At 34.6% G+C, this 20752-nt stretch overlaps 3 protein-coding genes across 3 annotated transcripts; 2 read left to right on the forward strand and 1 right to left on the reverse strand.

The window, feature by feature from the left end:
* Nucleotides 1-79: 79 nt before the first annotated feature.
* On the forward strand, nucleotides 80-4994 carry LOC133869887 (uncharacterized). The gene is made up of 3 exons (XM_062306981.1): nucleotides 80-549; nucleotides 3791-3958; nucleotides 4486-4994. The coding sequence occupies exons 1-3, from the start codon at nucleotides 178-180 to the stop codon at nucleotides 4609-4611; spliced, it is 666 nt and encodes a 221-aa protein (XP_062162965.1). The 5' UTR covers nucleotides 80-177; the 3' UTR covers nucleotides 4612-4994.
* A 1798-nt stretch (nucleotides 4995-6792) lies between these two features.
* On the reverse strand, nucleotides 6793-10389 carry LOC133868592 (mitochondrial pyruvate carrier 4). Its single transcript, XM_062305522.1, has 5 exons — nucleotides 10234-10389; nucleotides 9156-9254; nucleotides 8937-8989; nucleotides 7672-7745; nucleotides 6793-7117 (listed from the first exon to the last, which is right to left on the reverse strand). The coding sequence occupies exons 1-5, from the start codon at nucleotides 10286-10288 to the stop codon at nucleotides 7072-7074; spliced, it is 327 nt and encodes a 108-aa protein (XP_062161506.1). The 5' UTR covers nucleotides 10289-10389; the 3' UTR covers nucleotides 6793-7071.
* Nucleotides 10390-12984: 2595 nt separating this feature from the next.
* LOC133868702 (mediator of RNA polymerase II transcription subunit 11) lies at nucleotides 12985-15512 on the forward strand. Its single transcript, XM_062305680.1, has 5 exons — nucleotides 12985-13163; nucleotides 13287-13349; nucleotides 13469-13585; nucleotides 14941-15146; nucleotides 15291-15512. Exons 2-4 carry the CDS (start codon nucleotides 13296-13298, stop codon nucleotides 15115-15117), a joined length of 348 nt encoding a protein of 115 aa, XP_062161664.1. The 5' UTR covers nucleotides 12985-13163; nucleotides 13287-13295; the 3' UTR covers nucleotides 15118-15146; nucleotides 15291-15512.
* The last annotated feature ends 5240 nt before the right edge of the window (nucleotides 15513-20752 follow it).

Raw genomic sequence — 20752 nt, forward strand, 5'->3', positions numbered from 1 at the left:
ACCACCAACTCACGGAACCACCCAATCACAGCCAAACTTGGAAAACCCCCCCATAAAAAGACCGAAGGCAAAAAGCCAGCTGTATCCGTTTTTAGATAGAGAGAGAGAAAATAATAATAATTATTATTATTTTGAGGGATCGGAGACCGAGTCGGAACATTTTTAGATCGGCGAAACATGGAGGGAGTGGGGGCCCGACTCGGGCGGTCATCGACGCGGTACGGGCCGGCCACGGTGTTCAATGGGCCGGTGAGGAAATGGAAGAAGAAGTGGGTCCACGTAGCGCCATCGACCAGTAGTGCTGGCTCTAACCACAACAACAGTCACTCTCATCAGATTCAAAGCCACAACACCACCACCAACGGTACGACTAACGGCAATAATGGCTCGCATCTCTTGCTTTACAAGTGGACCCCAATCACCCAGAGCCAGAACAGCAATAACAACAACAGTAACGGGACTGACGGTAACGGGGATAAGAGTTCCGGCAGGGATGACGTGGCGGGTGCCCTGGAGGAGCCTCCTCGTCGTAAATTCAAATACATTCCGGTAATTTTTTTTGTGAATATAGTAATTGATTTCTTGTTTTCTTGGGGTCTTTTTTTGTTAATTTTTTTATTTGGGTTTAAGTTTTTGGATGTGGTTATGTGGGTGTTTGTTAGATTTGATTTTGGTGAAAGAATTGTGCGTGGGTCACTAGAAAGATCGGTTTTCTTTTTGACATTTGATCTGGGTTTTTGGGATTTGTTGAGAATAGCGGGTTTGATAGACTGAGGAGACTGATATGTGATCTGGGTATTTGGGTTAATATTGATTGATCGGGGTTTTGGTTTATGCGTTGGAAGAATTGTTTGGAGGAGTTGGGAATTTTATTTGAGTTTTCGTAGTGTTGCAATGCATAGGTGAAATCTTGTGATGTTTGGTGGATATAGTGGCGAAGACGTGTGGGGGTGAGGAAGAAGTGGGAAACAAAAGCTTGAACTGAGTGGGGATTGGTTTGGTTGCACTTGACTATGGTAGAATCAGAATGCTTAGAATTGTTAATTATAAGTCGTTGTAAAGGACCGTTGAGATGGTACTACGTAGATTTGGAGGTTATATTGAGTTGAAACTTTAGGTTTGGTAGTACTCCATGTGGACATGATGATATGCCATGTGGGTAAGTGTAATTGAGAAATGTGGACGTGCCATGTGGACAAGTGTACTTGGGCATATCTAGTTGGAAAGCTTTTGAAGAATGTTTGTTTGAAATGACTCCTGTATATATTTGTGTGTACATAAATTATTATGCATGTTTGCTTGTTTGATGTGATCTTAAAAAAAGATGTAGCTAATTTATGCCAACTTGGAAATTTGTACTTGATCTAAAAGCTGACAATTTGTAGAATTGGGATATATCTAGATTTGTATGCCTTTATTTTTGTTTTGTCTAAAATGTTTTCCAATTTTTGTAATAAAAAAGGAACAACTCAATCATAAATATATCGTTTATTGTCTAAATCCAGTTGCTCCATAACCTAACATACAGCCATTCTTTTTTGGAGTGGGTGGAGAGGGAGACATTTATCTTTTTGCTGTTTTAGTAATGACCTAAGGTCAGCTATTTATAAAGGTTATGCTTGGAAAATGCAAATATTCAAGTACATAAATAAATTTGTCATTCTTTATATGGTATATTTTCTACAAGTTCAAATTATGGTTATAGAGAGACTTGAAGTCTTGGTAGACCCTAGGTAAAATCTTACATTTTATGATCATAGCACTGGTACTGTAATAATATTTCTTTGTTGATTACTTATAAAAAAAAAAAAAAATTATTTCTTTGTTGATTGGTTCACATGATGCATTTTTATGCAGGGGACGTTTTTTGGCTCGATGTGTTTGATCAGTTCAAAGGATTTTTTGATAACGATCTATGATGGATTTTGACCATTACACTATTTGAGAGAAATATATATGGTATCATATGATTATACATTTAACTCAGGTGTCTAGAAGATTGGTTTGTACTTATTAAGCATCATATAGATAATTATAATGATGTCTGTTTCATTTAAAAGACACAATTGATGATGTGCTTATCTACTATGGCTTTATCTTGTGTAGGTTTAATCGAGTAGATCTAATAAAATGGTAAACAAGGAAAATTTGTCTTATATACTAGAGAAACCAGAGGACGTGGTGGTGGTGCCAATTGGAAATTGGCTTGGTGCCTACTAATGGCATATAATTTATTCGATATTCTTTCATATTTGTGAATCAAATTTAATTAGAGTCTTATAATGTTTCTGCTTACTATCTTTGTGTTTGTGTGTGTGTGTGTTCTTTTTATGAGATTTGCTTTTCATGTTGAAGTAAACCATTCGCTTTGTAATTTAACTTGTTAATGTAGAAGATTAAAAGTTTTTGAACCCATAGATTGACAGTTCAAGAACAACAGATTTGGAAATAAAAGATGTTTTATATGAACATTACATTCTCTTTTTAGGCATGATGGTAAGTTGAACTTATGTAATGCATATTGACACAGTTGTAAAACAAGATTGAACTTTTTCCTTTTCTTTCCTTCTATTATTTGGAGTTCTGACCTATATCCATATGAGAGTATCTTTTGCAAACCAGGTGGAGGAGTTTGGTCTCAATCTCTTCTTGTCATTCATCCACATGACATATCTCATTGATGGGATTAATTTCCAATAATTATAAACTTAGGGATCAAAAGAGATGCTATGCATGATTTAGTGTTGTTTGTTTTGTTGCATTTGGACAATGAATTATATAAGACTTCAACATGCAGAGGCTATACAAATATTTTAAAGACTGTTGTAGGTTTTAAGGATGCCAGATTAGCCAGTTTAAAAGATGACTCTTCTCATTTATGCTTTTGGAGTGTGTGGGATCTCTCATTATCATCAATCCTGCATTAGTTCAGAAATGCATTTTTCTTACTAATAACATGGAAATTGATGGGATTGTCACACAATTTGTGTCTGTAGTCTATGATTGGCATTGGAATTAGAGATAGTAAATCCTGGATAACCTAGGAACACAATCTTCGGTATGTGCTGTTCCTGCACTTTGGCTTCCAGTAGCTGATGTCTGGGACAGTTTTGAGTTGCTCGAATGCTGTGAAGGAAGTTTGTACATTACAGTAGTAGCGAGAGTTGGAATGAAGTAACATTATGCCTTAGGCGGTGAGTGTAGGGAAAGCAGTAGCCAGACTTTTGATGGTGTTGGGCTCTCCAAGAGTAAGCTCAAGCTCATTTTTGTGAGCTCGTCTTTTGATTGGATGAAAGCTTTGGGTGGATTAATCTTTTCTGGATTGTAGCTTCTCAGGATTTCCTTCTTTTTTTTTCTACTTTCTCTGTACTGGAGAATTAAGCCTTTTCTATTTTATTTTTTGTTTCATCTTTTCCTACTAAGAAAATCTCTTATTAAGTACTTATATTACTGTCTGAACACAAATAAATGAAGGAAAAGGAAAAGGGAATACGGTATTCGAGTTTGTGTTTGTAATGTTGGAAATGCTAGTGCCTGGGTAGAGTATAACATTAAAAACAACTACTTGTGTTTTCTAGTAATTGTTTTATGCGTTTAATCGAATACTTGGTTGAAAATGTGTTTCACAAAAAGGCCGAGCCTAACTGTATGTCCTAAATAACAACCCATCATTGGATCTATATTGATACTCTTCGAATGAGGCAGTGAAGACATTTGTATGATTATCTGTCTGTTCTGTTTGTTACTGCCTTTGTGGATGCATGGTCATTTTGGATATTTGGCTGTGCAGATTGCTGTTCTAGAGGAACAGAAGAATGAGGATGCAGAAAACGAGGCTGCAGAAAATGATGATGCTAAGCCAATTGATATTGATCCTAGTGCAACAGAGTCCACTCCCAAGGGTGACGTTTTGGATGAGAAACCTGACATTAATGATGTGCCAATGGAGGAAAGTCAGGTGAAACGGTTACACATCTCATTCTTGTTTTGTGTTTCATTGTTTCTGATCTAAATTCTTGTTCACACGAAAGTGATCTGGACTGATGCCTTGGGACAGTACTGCAATTATTTAGATAATGATGGTCATTGCTTAGCATAAGAAAATAAAACAAAGAAAAATGAGAATGATGAAAGGTCGTGCACAGGGTTGCTAGTTACCTAGCTATTTGTTCCAAATTAGAAACTAAGAAAAGCAAAGTACTTTATTTTGTAAGTATGGCCAGATGAGTTATGAAAAAATATCCGTCTAGGTTAAGATGGAGTGATTTCACTGTCTTCTAATTTCCAGCTGTGATTACAGAGATTAGTGAAAGAAAATTTATAGTTTTAAAAATATCTGCTTTCTCACTTATCCAAAAAAAAAAAAAAAATCTGCTTTCTGTTAATGGCATGCAATCAATCCTACATCGCGAGTCGTCTATCTGCTTCATGTCTTACTGAAAGATTACTCGTAATGCTGAATTGGATTTTTATTTGGTGTCACAGGACAAAAACCAATTAGTATGCCAAGATCTGAATGAAAGCACTTTGGATTTGAGTTTAGGCTTGAAGGCGCATGACAACAACCATGGTCCTGACTCAAAAACTGATCCGACCAGAGGTGGCCAGTAGGAAAGAGAGGGCAAGTAGTGTTGGGACACGATTGAAGGCTGCCTTGGGGTTTTGGGATGCTGAGGACATGAGAATCTGCAACCTACTTGTTTGTGCCTGATTTATAAACTGCATTTTTTTTTGTTGTTGAGCCACTGGCTGTCTTAGGCAAGTGTACTCCAGCGGCATATGCATGTACTTTATTCTTCATTTTATGCTCCCTTGCTGAGCTGATAGCAGTTTGGTTTTAGGGGGCATGCGATACCCATTTTTTTTTTTTTTTTTTTTTTTCTCATTGGACAATTGATTATTTTTTTAGCTTTCCAGCTTTGTCTGACTTCTGAGCTTGGACATGCTGGACTTACAAATTGAATGGAAATCAAATGAATCATCTAGTTCTCAAAGTGATAATTGTATTGATGTTCTAGTATTACTTTGCATCATGTTGATTGGATTGAATATATAATTGCTCGTCAAGATGGTACTAGATGAAGTGCCTTATCAGTAGGACAAAGTACTGATGGATCTATAATAATTTCAGAGTAGGGCTTTAGGTTAGATGGTGCCGATTGTGTTGTGATTGTTAAAGCATATGAACATTAGGCCTTTCTACCTTTTTTAAATCTCAGCAGAATACCATTTCACATTTGAAGGTTCCTCTTACATTTAGTTTCCATTTGGTCTAACGGTTTTAAAATGTGTTGTTTGAAAAAAATAACGATTCCAAAACATAGATAATGAAAAAAGTAATGTTATATACTACATAAATATCTCATAAAGTTAATGTGGTAAGCTTTAGCAGTCATTGGATATATATATATATTTTAACAATGGCCCGTCGAAGGGCTATTAGAACTTGTCATGTCAGCTTTTGTGAGATGTTTATGTGGTATGTAGCATTTCTCTAATAAAAATGCAATTTTTTAAAACACAGTTAAGCGTTTGGTAAAATTGTAATTTAGCTTTTGAAATCACAGTTTGGGCTCGTTTGGGTGTTCAATTTTTTTTGTATTATATTCTACTATATTTGAAAGTGTGAATGCCGAAAAAATTTGTTTTAAAAATTTATGTTCAGATGATTTAGAGAATCTAAAACAAAATTGAAAAAAATTGTTTGGGAGTGTGAATTAAATTGAATATATATATATATAACTAAAAAACTGATTTTTTTTAAACCACCTCAGGGGCGGCTCTGCCAACCCCAAGGGGTGGATCGACCACCCCCAGCAACTGTTTAGGGGTAGATCAGCCACCCTCGTAATTGCTTGGGGGTGGATCGACCACCCTTGGGTTTTATAATTTTTATTATTATTATTTTTGAGTTTGGTTAAATTTTTTTGATTTGGATTGAAAACGGGTCGGTACAATTTTATCTTGAAAAACCAACCCAAACCATTTTTTGAAATATAATCAAATATAAAAACACCTATACATAATTAATAAAATACAATTTTAGCTTTTAAAATTGAGCATTTTTAAAAACGCATATTTTATCGGCGATTTGAAAACGTAATTTGTATTTCATATCGTCAAATCTCTATTTTTTTGCATTCAAACCTCGATAACTTTACTGCTTATCCAGCCAGACCATGCCATTCTTTAGATATTTGGTTGATAATCAATCCTTTCCAGCAAGATCCTTGCGTTGAGGGCTACACTAGTTTTACTTGGTAGACTTGACTGGTATTGAGACATACTGCCTCCCACAATCCCCACAGGCGACTTCCCACGAAGGCAATGAAGCCCTAAAAAGTAGCCCCATCAAATAGAAATATTTATGATGCCAAGTCATTTTTTTTTTTTAACAAATTCCTTCATATTATAAAACCATCCGCAGCAGCTGGGATCAAAGCTTAGGGGCAACAAGTTTCCTAATTACAATATCATAGATCGGAGAAAAATTTCTTCCATCCAAATTTAGTTTACAATTTAAACATAGTATCATATTATTTAAAATTTTAAATAACGTAAAATATACACCATTAGATATGAAAAATCTGATGTAGGCCGTGAAATGTATCCTCTCCTATTCAAGTAAAATGAAGAGGGATCCCGATCCGGCTCCTCCATGATGCAGCAAAAATTTGAAGTATAGTTATGAAGAAATTAATCAATGCCTCAATTATCTACCATTTTAAATCCTGACACTACTACATAGCCAGTCCCAATTTGAAGAGGTGAACGTGAAAGTTACAATCAAGATATTGCAAAAGAAAAACTAGTTATTTATGGAAATATTAACAAAATTTTATCATTCAATTTGGGAACCTTTGCTGTTCAAGTGTTCAATTATTTCCAGTTGGTTTACTAGTACAGTGACAATCATTAAAGTTACAAATACGCACTTCATGACATAATTGAACTATCCAATGCAAAGAAGACAAGCATGATTATTGAAGAACTTCAATTGACTGCAAGGCAAGGGTCCCATATTGGGCCTTCAACCAAACGACATAGAAGGAAGTTGAGAACTTTTCGTCATCATTCTTTTGCTACAGCTGCTTCTTCCTCGGAGAAATAATCTTGCCTGGAAATGTATAAAAACGAAAAGAGAGAGAAGAGTCATGGAGATCCCCCTTCAATGGCAATGACATTCATGTAAAACATGGAGAATATTACGGAGAGAAAATCTAAGATATATCCAATTAGACTTTTCAGCAAGTATCATTGAAAATTCTTTTAAAATCCAATTTAAATAATTAATATCTTTCTTCTACTCTTTATCACCACCTGCTGTGCAAATGATGAACAAAGTTACATAAAACGAAGCATCTACTGCATTTTTTTCAGGAATAAGAAGCGTCTCATGTCCATTTCCTTTCAATAAGGATGAAAGAATTGAGATAAATCTAAGATATATCCAATTAGACTTTTCAGCAAGTATCATTGAAAATTCTTTTAAAATCCAATTTAAATAATTTTCTTCTCTTTTTCACCACCTGTTGTGAAAATGATGAACAAAGTTATATAAAACGAAGCATCTACTGCATTTTTTTCAGGAATAAGAAGCGTCTCATGTCCATTTCCTTTCAATAAGGATGAAAGAATTGAGATAAATCATATTAATTTGATCCAACCAACCGTATTTTGCGTGAAAGTTGGTAGAGTCCAGTCCCTGCCATTGCAACATTTACACTAAAAAGGTTCCAGTTCTTCTGCAAGTCAAAATCAAAGACAGCCAAGAATTAGAATCATGCACGAACCTCCATCCCAGACAAACACCAATGAGCAATACCAAGACGTGAAACAAAAGAAGAATATGCTTCATAAGAACCATAAAGGAATTAGGAAGAGCAAACAAGTGTTTTTTTATTTTTCCTTTTCCCTTGAAAATGTATTATTCTCCATGCAGTCAAGGCCATGTTCACATTCTCATTGCTTTTTTTTTTTCTTTCTTTCTTTTTTTTTTCTTTTTTTTTTTTGGTTTCATGGGGTGCAAAGGGGGAGGGAGAGGGGGAGTATCATTTTCATTAAGGACCTTATACACACTAAAAGGTGGGATATATATCGTTCCAGATATATGATTCAACAAAAAGGAAAAGAAAAGAAAATAACACACACTTTCCTTTTTTTTTGATAAGTAAAAACTGGTCTTATTAAAAAATAACACACTTTCCTACTTCTTACATCTATCTCTTTAAGCAGGGAATCATTGATTAAAAGATCAGACCATTGCATAAACCCGAGCTAGGGATGCACAAGGTGGAATTAAAGCAAGAGGTTATTTTGGCAAAAGCTGGAGAGTAAGCGGTACGGCACCTTAACACGAAGCTTTGAGCAGATCCGATTGGATCTGATCCGTTCAGATTCCACAGATCCAGCCAATTTAGTCTAAAGTGTGGATTAAGATGCAATTCCTATTTTGGTTTTGGGGGATGAGAAAACTAGAAATAAGGCAGGAACAAGATATAAGGCACAGTCAATTTAACAAACCAAACTCATGCTTGCAGAAAGCTATTCATTACATGACACCTTCAGCTTCTCTTCCCTCCAGCCCCTCCATAAAACAAGGTGGAGAAAATTTAGATGGAATGGAAGTGTCATGATATCACTATTAGTCTATTATAGTCCAGCATTCGAACCATCCAAAGTACACACTCAAACCTTAGATATGATAGCCTGATTGAAAGAGTATGCATGTATGTGCATATATGTATAAAATAACAAGGGAAAGAATATCACCAAGTATAGTGAAGAGTTGTGCATATACGCATGGAGTAAAGAAAATAAGAAAGTGTCTATGCTATATTAAATTTGTGCAATGAAACTATACAACGCTGTCAGAGGTATAACATCATTAGCTGTAACTTCTGAAGGCAGGAAATCTTCTCAAAATTCAGACTTACCGGAGTGATTACTGTGCTATAACGTGACCAGATAAGTCCAGTGAATGTAACCGCTGCATCACAATAGTGATAGTGAGAAAAAAATATAGTTCTGGAGTAAATCAATGCAGGACAAAGAATGCTTAAACTACTAATAGAATCCGTCTTGCTCTTGAATACACAGCAGCATATAGATATAGGTTTCGGATTGTGCGTGAGCACATGTATTCATGTATATACCTATTTGCTGAGGATACGAAAGCTTTTCGGGCGGTTTGGCGAAGTCGGCAACGTTGGCTATGCTGATGCCCCATTTGAAAGTCGGTGCCCAAAAGTGAACTGCAACAACAAAGCAGCAAACTTATGCATACTGTAATTACTGACAAATGAAAACATTCATTCAACCCAGGGCGATTAAGAATTGACTCAATACATGTATTATGTGCGCATAGGTGTTTTATTGGATTTGAATCGGATTTCAGAAGCGATTCTGTTAAATCCCTAGTTATCCAAAAAACTTAAACCGATAGAAACTGATAAATTTAATCATTTAACTAATACTTTAACAATCCTCTCGTGCGTGAGCCCAACACGTGAAATATTTAACTGAAATAAGGTGAACTTTGGAATTAAGGTTGGAACTTATTACCTCTACTCTAATACATTAACAAAGTCATGATGACCAAAAAATAAAAAAATACAAAATCTCAAGGAACGCTATAAAATAATAAACTTGTCAAAGTCATTCTACAGAGAACGATGTTTGCGGCCTCAAAAGGGCAATTAAGACTGTTTACAACATTAAATCCAAAATAACACAATTGACTGGAAACCATGTCTCATAAAGCAGAAATCACTGAGACAAAAAACACACACATTAATACAAGAAAAAAGAAAAAACTTAAGACATCTAAATGTCCCTTAAGTGATTCCATCCACAATATAACTATAACTTACTAATTACGGTCTCAATCAGCATTAAGATTTACTCAGAAAAATCCCAAGACAATAGTATAATTAACTCTTAAATGTCTATCTGATGTCAGCAACTGAACAGTAATCAACCCTTCTGCTCTACCAAAGGTCAGTTTTTTTTAGGTTTTTTCAAATCTTGAACCTCAATCTTCGTGGATCTAATCTCTGTGAAAGTGATTCGTACGGAAACGCGACGACACGAGCGAAGAAAATCCGAAACAAAGTATCAAAATCGCGCAAAAGGAAACAAACAGAAAGCGCATATTTTTAATATGCAAATTACAATCAGCAAACGACAGAGCAACGATCTTATTAAAATAGAACGATAGACGATTTGACTCACTGGTTTTGGGTCCGGCCGGGTGGTTCAAGAACGCTTGAAGCTTCGAAGCCGCCATGGAGCTCTCTCTCTCTCTCTCTCTGTGTGCGAGACAAAGAAAGTGTCCGGTGGTTGGTTCCTGGTCCAAAGCTCGATAGCTGATTGGTTTTGGTGCGCGCTCGCTAGCGTTTGGTCAATCACACCGTGCCACGTTGCAATTCAATTGGTCAAAATACCTTCGAAGCCGCTGCATATAAAGGACCAAAATGTTGCATTGATAAAAGTGAAAAAACGGGGGGGGGGGAAAAAAAAAAACTTTAATTGCTGTTAATTTTTCTTCGCGTTTTGTTGTTCAAACTTCAAAGTAGCCAAAGGTATAAATTTGGAAAGAATCATAAATATTCGATTATAAAAAAATGAAAAATGGATAAAATCTTTAATTAATTGATTTAAAAAATAATATTAGAAATATAAGGAATTCTATATATATATATATATATATATATATATATATATATATATATATAGTATCTTAGGTTAGAGAGTAATACTATAAACCATCCTTTTATTTTTTTTAAAGTTGATGTGGCTTTTAAAATCACAATCTGATAAAATTTAATAGTGATTCATTCCAAATCTAATGGTAATTTTAAATGCCACATCGATTTCGAATGAATCACTATTAAATTTTGATCAAATTATGATTTTAAAAGCCATGTTAATTTTATGAGTATAAACAAATAGTTACTAACATTACTCTAAAATATTAAAGATTAGGGTATATGTAAATGTTTAAGAATTTTCTTATCAAAAATATTTTAAATTTAAAGTCATTCTTTTCTAATAAAATAGTTTACATTTTGTCATCTTCATACTCACAATATCTAATTTTTTTTTTCTCTTAATTTATTATATGAAAAATAAGAAGATTATCTTAAAAAAAAAAATTAAAGAATTCTTTTATATCATTATCCACATTTATATTCTTCTAATAATTATTCTGAGTATTCTCTCCTTAAGAGGATTTTGGGTGACCATTCAAACTAATTCTATTAATTGTCTCTGAATTTTCAATAGATCAATTTTATTTTTATTTTTTTGGATTTTTTCCTTAAATATTAATTTGTATTTTAAAATTAAATATTTAAAATTTCTCCATGTGTTTTAACACAATTTAAAATCTCTCCCTTAAATTCTAAAAAAGAAGAGTCACTGCTTACGTTTTCAAAACCTTACACATCACTCCTTCCTCCTTAATTTATATCATGTTAACACGCAATACCCAATATTTGTGTGAATTTTTAACTATATCCTAAAAAATAGAAGAAAAAAATAAAAATTAGAAAAACACCAAAATGGAGGTGACGATTTAGGCTTGGGCATCAAGTATGTGTACACTCTCGACGTTAGCAGTAAAAATTAATATAGGTGAAATAATAAATAAAAATAAATACAGCGTTCAATGGTGACTTTTACTATTATTTTATAGAATAAACACTTTAATGCTCCGTTTTGACGTAAAATGATTTTTGGAAAATAATTTCGGTATTTTTCGGTGCTTGATAGGGGCGAAAATAATAGTCAACCGGAAAATGATTTTTGTTTGACTAAAAATGCTTAGTAAATTTTGAAAAATGATTTACGATTTTTAAAAGCGTAAATCATTTTCCGAAAACGCCAGACGCTTTCAACCCCTATTAAACGACATAGTCAACCTTCACTTCAAGCAGTCGACCATCACCGAAATCTTGCTAGTACCGAAATTCGACAGCATCTGGTCAATGTCGCCGAAATCCGTCGACGGAATCCGGTCAGCCCAGATTTCGGCGACTGTATTCCGGCCATCTGGCCAGAAAATTCCGGCCAGAACGGCTAGATCCCTGCCGACTGGCCGGGATCTGGCCAAAATGGTAGGATTCCGGCCACATTCGCTGGAATTCGGCCAACCCAAATTCCGACGAAACTGTTCGGATTCCGTCCTTTATCTTGGATTCTGGTTATAATAGTCGGAATGGCGAAATCCAGTAAAAGTGGCCGGAATCCTGTCGATCAGTGACGGAATCTCGTCTTCGGTAATTGTTATATTATTTTACATTAATATTTATATGTTTTGAATAAAAATTGATTTTTATAAGTTAATATGATTGAATAAAAATATTTGTGATTTTTCGTACGTGCCAAACATCGAAAAATGCTTTCGGCGAAAAATATTTTATAGAAAAATAACTTCCCTGAAATCATTTTACGACGGAAACCATTTTACGTAGAAACAAAAAGAGCATAAAATATTTTTAGCATTTTTTCAATTCTAGTGGAGTTGAAAGGATGACTTTCGGCTTCCACCTACACCGAAGTTGAAGAACTTACCATGTCTTTCTAACTAGTAACGTTATAAAGAGGATTATAATTTTTTTTTTGTCCTTCAAAATGTTTTGCGATTTTTAAAATTATCATCGATTTTGAGATAATTGTTATTATATTTTGATGAATTACATTTTTTTTTACAAAAAAAAAAAAAAAAAACACTCTTAACCCTCAAATTACTCATTTTTAACTGAGTTTATTTTTGAGCCGGCTCTAACTTAGAAAAGACATAGTAGAAGTCAGCTTGAAATTGGGCTCGACTTTATTGGGCTTAATTTTTTGAAGTACGGCGGGTGTATAGCGTTAATTTCAACGGCAATTTATATTTTTAGAAGCCACGGTAGCAATTTAAATTACATTAAAAGCCAAAATAACTTTTAAAATCCAAAAATAGTGGTTGATTTTGCTCGGTTCATTTATTTACTGCAATTTTGCTATATATTCAACATCGAGGGCACGCCCGAATACAAAGCTCCAATTATTCCAAAAGTTACACAGAGACCATTATTCAGGCCACCGGTCGGTACCGCCCACGGCCCCATCGCTACCGTTGACCGCTGCAATCGTTGAAATCTCGCCGGGAACTCTTTGTAAGTATTTTTATTTTATTTTATTTTTTCAATTTTTCCTTTTTTCTTTGTTTGAATTTCCTTATGTTTGGCATTGTTTAATGGCTTATTGGCCTTGTTTGGTTGTTTTATAATGCTCGGTAGAGGAGCTTCATGGATTCACAGAGCCAGAACACTTCGTTGCAACGGCTTCAAAATGTGGAGAAGGTATATAATAATTATATAACTCAACTTCTTATTTGCAAAACCCTAGGGATTCTATTAGAAATCCTAAGTCTTTTTTTGGGTTGCGAGTCTTTGTTTTTGATGGATTGGTACTGTAATAGCGAGTCGTTAGGGTTTTGGAGCTGGCAGGAGGGGTTATGGATGAGCTGGCAAACCCCGCTGGACCCAGAAAGGACCTCATCAACAACCACTGCCTCGACTTCATGCAATTGATCAAGGTCCAGCTCTTCCTCAGCATACATTTCATGTGTGTTATGGGTATATGAATTGTGTGTGGTCACTGGGTTTTGTTGTTTAGTGACTGAGAAACCTTGGTTCTTGGTTCTGCTTTTTGGTTAAGTGGTCTAGTTCTAAAAATTTGAATATTTGTGGAATTTGAATTTGAATTTAAATTCTGGGGATTGGACAAAGTTGGATAATTGTTTGTTAACTAAATTCAAGATGTCATGTCAAAGAAGTTAAAATTCAGGGGGAGAACTGTTCCTTAATAGTAATGTTATATCAGCTGGAAATTTTATCGAGTAATTTGTGTGCATGGTTGAAATTTGGGCGAATGATTGGAAAAGAATATATTATTTTGATAACTTGAATTTGGGTTTCTAAATGCACTTTGGAAAAGAATGTATAACGTAGGCTTTTGTGCTCTTCATTCAACCACTGGATATATATCGGTTTGCATAAGATGACATCAGAACTGTATTTTGGTTTCTTTGTTGCTTTCTGGGCTAATTGTACGTTAATCTGAAGGGAAGGTCATTGGTTTTATGCTATAGTTTATGCCACAGAAAATTGACTGACGGAAATATTTTGTTCTGGCTAGTGGTTATGCTAGGGAATACCAACTTTTCACAATGTTTATGAATGTGGTATAAGTGAAAAGATGATAACATGACACATTTTTTGTGGACACAACAAATGTATTTATTGGATGTGGTCCTTTCAGACAGTAACACCTATGTTTCTTGGCTCTTTAAGACTTTTGCCTAGGATCTTTGATGTGTGCCATTTGTATCTTGTATATGATGAGGACTTTGAACATCTGATTGAATACTTGCTAGCATTGCAACTTCAACTCTGCACCCTTGCATATTCTTAATCAAACAAAACTGGAATTTCTGTCCTTAGATTGATTGTTTGTCATGTAATCGTTCAGTGGGCTGCTCTAGACAATTTTACCAGATAGAAGATGTTAAAAAGTGAAATACTTTGTGAAGAATGAAGTAATTCCAGGGGCAATTGTGCCAAGACATAATTCGATATTTGATTGAGGTATAAAAAAGTTCTCCTTTTACTATAGGATGGTGGAATGGTTGTTAATAATGCTTAAAGATTTGTTTACCTGTGGGTGTTGCGTGTTTGTATGGATGAGAGTGAGAATGATTAGTAAGTGGCTTTGCTCAGGTTAAGTGTGACATTTTGGTTATGATCAGTGCACTCAAAGCTACAATTTTGGCTGATCACTTGAAATTTGCAGCTATTTTGAACCCTTTGAAATGGATTTCTTAATCATCTTCAAATTCCATTGAAGGTGAGTATTAAAATATGCAATTTTTGCTGTCTCTTTTTAACTCAGGACATCCAAGTCACACTGCGTGGTGAAATCAAAAGTGCGTGTGAATACCGTCCATTTGAGAAGTGTGATTACAGTTCGAGAATAGCTAATGAGATCTGTTGCAAGAAACTGGAATATGTCATTTCCCAGATGGATGGAATGAAACAAACCGTTGATGAATATCATGGTGCAGTTTGAAGATGCAGATACAGATACAGGAGTTGTAGGTAATTGGCAGTATGTGGCTGTATTCCTCCTTTTATATCACACCTCCCAGAGTATAATGGTTCTTCATGAATTTCTTTAAACCCAACTCTTACTTTTAGATTGATTGTACAGAGTTGATGATTTATTTGATGTTCACGGTACAGGATTTGTAGGAGAAAATCTGAACTGCTGCTTGGTGGCTTAGAAGCATTAAGAATATGGAGATGTTTCTCTTTTAGGGGATTGGGGGAGCACGTGAAATATATTCATGCGATTGTTCTGTATTTGGTTAGATTACTTCAGAAATGTAGTAGGGAACTGTAATTTTTATCTTCAAGATTTTCTTGGCTAGCAAAATGATTATTAGATCTTTTTATGTTGCTGTATCTTGATGTTCAGTGCTACATGGTATCTCACATGATGTTCATTTGCGACACCGAGAGGGGCAAATGGGCGCTAATACTTGGGCTGCTCGGGTTAGATAGGCTCTGCACCCTGCATGCAATTTGGGCGGCTAATTGTATGGAATCTTAAAAACAAAACGACATCCAAACAAGCCCTTAAAAATTTCCTATAAGAAATGTCTCAGGGTTGGTAAAGTAAGCTCAGACAGCACCATCTTCTTCTTTCACTTCGTAGTCAAACTTGTTTTCTGAATTCAGATTCCATGTCTACTTCGAAGCTTTTCCAGTGGTTCAAGTCTTAGCCATTTTTTAAAATTGTAATTGCAATTGCAACAACCTCAAGATTATTGTTACCGTGTGACCAGCAATATTAATACCAAATTCGTGTGGGGGATAAAGGTGAGATAAATTAAAATTCTATAATCTATATTTTTATCTGATTTTTCTAATGTAACATTGTCGATCAGACTTGGATAGGCAATTGTTAAAAAAAAAAAAAAAAAACTAATCGGTAGTGCCACATCAATAAAGTGAAATAAAAGTATGAGTAATATGTTTTGTATAATTCTTATACAACTTTTTTTTATTTTTTATGATTGGTTATTGGATTTGTTTTCCTACATGTAGACCTTAAATATTCAATGGTTGATCTTAAAAAAAAAAAAAAAAAAAAAAAATGTTAAAGTTGTGTAAGAGTTATGAAAAAAACATTATTCTAAAAGTATAGTGTATTGCATTACTCTTTCTCCCACCGTGTTTTCACTACAAATATTCTTCAAAGATGAGTGTTAGTTGCACAACAATTTTTATGTGTAATGATATTTCAGCATTTTTTTTAATCATTAACCATATGAATTGTTATGCACAAGTTGTGTCAATTGAATAATGTTATATACACTTCCACTTCTCCATACCCTAGATGGCGTTTAAAATTACAATTGGATTAAAATCCAAAAAAAATTCATATCAAAGCTATTAATGATGATTTTAAAAGCCATCTAAGGGTATTGAGAAATGAATGTAGATTAGTACTGAGAGTGCATGTAGAATTACTCTGTGCAAATATCATTACATATCTAGATCTAGGGGTAACAAGAAAAAAAAGACGCCATGGCCATGGACAACCAGACATCAAGCATGCATATATGCATGTGTTATAAACAAAGCCAACTGCTCATACACAGAGCGAGAGATCGAGGGTCAGAGATAGATGATAAAGATAATATATTTAACGAACACTAGATATATATCATATGGAGTCGATCTGGATAATGATCGGGAGAAGCGCGCAGTACTACAATGTATATAAACCGCCGTCAAAATCTCATCACCATATATATATATATGGCTTGATTTCTAGCTCCGTTTAGTTTGTCTTCCTCTTTAGGTGCCGGCGGCGGTACTCCCCTACCCTTATATTTTTTAGGTGCCGGTGGTGGTTTGTGCACCTTAGACCTGACAGGGGATGCTACTAAGTTCAAGACATTTACAACTTAATTGAGCCAACCCCATGGGGTTGTGTGGTATATGTTGTCATGCATATCATTTAAAATTTTGTCTTAAATACGTTACCGTCCCCTTTGGTTTCAAATTTTTATTTTTTGCTTTCTGTTCTTTTATTTTTATCACGGGTTGTACTTGTGTTATAAGAAAATACGGAGATGGTACCTCCATCTATTTTTCTATCCAAAACTGATTATGAATTTCCACGTTAGTGACATGTGGCACCATCAAAATTGTGACATGTGACTGCACAATTTTTTTTTAAAAAAATTATTTTATTTTAAGACTTAAAAAATTAAAAATGTAGGAGTAGAGTCACCCCTTTGGGCCACATGGGGGTGGCCGACCACGATTGGCCATGCTAGTTTTGGGGGTGGTTCAGCTACTCCCAAGGGCCAAAATGGTGGTGGCTGAATCTACCCCCAAAATTAGCCTGGCCAAAAGTGGCTAGCCACCGAAACCACCCCCATTTTGCTTGGGGATAGTTCGGCCACTTACAAGGCCCAAACATATTTTTTTAAAAAATAAAAATAATAAAAAATATTTGAGCCTCAATTTTTTTTTTAAAAAAAAATAATGGTAGCTACATGTCGCAATTTTAATAGTGTCACGTGTCGCTGACATGAAAAATATGTCAGTTTTAGACGGAAAAATATGTCCATAGCACAATTAGTATCACCTGTAATAAAAATGAAAGCACATAGAACAAAAAATAAAAAAATTAAAATCACAGGAGACAAAATGGTATTTAACCCTAAAATTTTAGATAATGTGATATATATCATATACACTATTAGATTCAACTAAATGAAACCTTAATCATAAAGTGATTCTTCTCGATTTTACTTGAAATGAAAATGACCCTCTTAGGAACCTCCTTTTATAGGATTATATATGTAGAATATTAATACTACTCTTCACACCTATTTATCATACACATATTATACCGATTAACGTGACATATTTTAAGTAATTTAGAACATCGAACTCCAGCAACAATACTTATTCGAGCTACTCAAACAACCATTTTTTTTCTTTCTATTTTGCTTACTCGTCATTTTTCAATACAAACTTTAACAAATATTTATTTTCTTTAAATATTTTTCAATATATATATTCCACTTCATTCTCTCTCACTCTCGCTCACTCTTCCCGCCCTCTCCTTTATTTTTTCAGAGCCAATTGAAGTCTGGCGTTGTTTTGGATGTTGCACTCACTGAGGGATCGCTTCGATCGCCTGGAGCTGCCTTAATTCCTCGGTATATATATCAGTCTATGCTCGTGCACCGGAATCCTGGACTATTTCGATTTGGAAGGAAGAGTAAACATCATCAATATTCATTTCTTAGATTTTAATCTTTTTGACGGCTCTACTTAACTCATTTATCAGTATTTAATATCTTAACACGTACTATGCATGCATGCATGAACAACGCCAATTTCCAGCTAGAGAAAGAGAAAGATGATAATTAAAAGATAACTTCTAAATATTTCTGCAATATATATATTTCAATGACATGCAGTACATATCATCTTCCATCTGGAGTCTGCAGAATATTGAGGAGTAGAAGCAGTACTACAGATAGGGATTATTGTTTCCCTTTAATATATATACTGCCGCCAATAAGTATCATCAACGTACGTACATATCTTGATTTCAAGCAGCTCCGTCATCATGTGCTGATCGACGTTAATATTAATTAACTGTTCCTCTTTAGTCTTTTGGCCGTTGCCGGCGGTACCCTACACTTCTCCACGTTTTCGCAGCCTCTGCCATAAGGGTTGGACGGCGGAGGCAGGCATTGGCCACCCTTGCATTTGTAGAACTTGCCTTTCTTTAGAGGTTCATATCCTATGACTCTACCATTTGCAGCTTCAAAGAACAGTAAGCAACCCAAGAGAGCGGCAATGCAGATGATAACCAATGCTTTCGGGGTTGCCATGTCTCTGAAGCTAGCGGTAGCAAATGTGGGAAGACCTTAGGGATAAAGAGGCATATATATATATATGATCAATGGATCATGTATGGAGGAGTTTGCCGAAGCTGAAATAAACTAAGGAAGTTTAATTCATATATCTATCTTTGGAAATTAAGAAGTTAATTTGTTTGAACTGAACTATAGTAATAAATCTGCAACTAATTAAGTGCTTAATAGTTAATATTAATCCACAGCCCATTCAACTACTAGCTGGCAAACGTACGTACTACACTTTTGAACTTCTTGGTTAGATATATACCATTAATTCAATTAGTAAATACAACTCAAAGTTAATTAGATATTGTTATCAACTATCAAGTACTTTGAAGAAGAAGATAAAAAAAAAAGAAAAAAAGAAAAAAAAAGAAAAAAAAAAAGATAATGGGCGTTGAACAAAACAGACATGAAAAAATGGGAAATTTTAATATTCAGTTGGGGCCCGGCCGTGGAGGTCACAATTTTTTTTTTTTTTGACATGTGCACGCAAGAGGGGAGAGGAAGGATTCGAACTAGTGACCTCGTGGAAGTCACAATTAATAGTCATTTAAGTTTATATTTTATTATGAGTCAAGATTAAAGATTTCACAGAATAATATATGTTATCATGTGATCAGTTAAAATTTTAAATATATGACACCATGTTTACTATTTTAGGTGACACTATCTACAGTTCTACTATTAAATACAAGTAAACCAAAATCTAGACTTGAAATAAAAATCGTCCCATATATCTTGTTAAAAAGTATGAAGTTTACATATTATTAATATATATCGGGGGTGGCGCGCGGCCACTTCCAGGAGTCAAGGATGGCTGCACGCCACTCTTAAGTTCCTTTAAGGGTGGCCTACGAGCCACCGCTTGGCCCCAAAGGGTGGCCACGCGCCACCCACGACTACCTCTGGAGGTAGTGCGTGGCCACCCCCATTGGTCTGGGGTGCATGGCAGGTAGGCACCCATTTCTTTTCCCAAGTTTTTTCTTTAAAAAAAATAATTTTTATTTTATTTTTTTATTAAAAATGACACGTGTCACCGTATTATTTTAAATTAGGTTAATCTAACATGATGCCTAATAGAATCTTTCAAAAAATTTAACGGAATTTGACACTAGGGAACAATTTGTAAATTAGGTTAACCACAGTAATTTTTAAATTAATTTTGATACGATAGCGAGTGATTTGTAATGTAAGCAAACTACAGGGACCAATAATGCAATTTTTCCTTATTTTTTACTAACCACATATGCGCTGTTATTAGTTGTTATCTGCATATTAGTTAATGGGTCTTTTGGGCCTATTTTAGTCTTTTGAACATTTTTTGGGTCTCTATTAAGGTATATTTTGAACGATTTTAAAAATAATTTACGTCATTTTTTAGTATTTTTGGCTTGTTTTAATTTTGTTAAGCCTTAATGTTTTAAAAATATATTGATTTCACCTTATTTTTACATTTTTGCCCAAGTGTTACACAAAAAAAACAATATAGGAAACCAAACTAATGTAAGCGTAATTTATACTTAATCCAAAACAATGTCATTTTTGTATTAAACACCAAAATGATGTCGTTTTAATGAATTTATTTTATATATATATATATATATATATATATATATATATATATAAAAGATATGCAGACCGCTATCAGTATGTGTGGATAGTGAATGCGAACGGTTAATATCCGTTCGTGTGTACACCCCTACCGGCTACTCCTAGGTGCACCATGTTCTTCCTATTAACGCGATA

The sequence above is a fragment of the Alnus glutinosa genome, chromosome 5, assembly GCF_958979055.1.
Source record: "Alnus glutinosa chromosome 5, dhAlnGlut1.1, whole genome shotgun sequence".
Taxonomy (NCBI): domain Eukaryota; kingdom Viridiplantae; phylum Streptophyta; class Magnoliopsida; order Fagales; family Betulaceae; genus Alnus; species Alnus glutinosa.

Coding starts and splice junctions, on each gene's coding strand:
- LOC133869887 (XM_062306981.1), top strand. CDS start 178: ATGGAGGGAGTGGGGGCCCGACTCGGGCGGTCATCGACGCGGTACGGG. Junction 550..3,790: donor GTAAATTCAAATACATTCCG/GTAATTTTTTTT, acceptor TTGGCTGTGCAG/ATTGCTGTTCTAGAGGAACA. Junction 3,959..4,485: donor TGCCAATGGAGGAAAGTCAG/GTGAAACGGTTA, acceptor TTGGTGTCACAG/GACAAAAACCAATTAGTATG.
- LOC133868592 (XM_062305522.1), bottom strand. CDS start 10,288: ATGGCGGCTTCGAAGCTTCAAGCGTTCTTGAACCACCCGGCCGGACCC. Junction 9,255..10,233: donor CCCGGCCGGACCCAAAACCA/GTGAGTCAAATC, acceptor TTGTTGTTGCAG/TTCACTTTTGGGCACCGACT. Junction 8,990..9,155: donor TTCGTATCCTCAGCAAATAG/GTATATACATGA, acceptor ATTGTGATGCAG/CGGTTACATTCACTGGACTT.
- LOC133868702 (XM_062305680.1), top strand. CDS start 13,296: ATGGATTCACAGAGCCAGAACACTTCGTTGCAACGGCTTCAAAATGTG. Junction 13,350..13,468: donor GGCTTCAAAATGTGGAGAAG/GTATATAATAAT, acceptor GTACTGTAATAG/CGAGTCGTTAGGGTTTTGGA. Junction 13,586..14,940: donor ACTTCATGCAATTGATCAAG/GTCCAGCTCTTC, acceptor TTTTTAACTCAG/GACATCCAAGTCACACTGCG.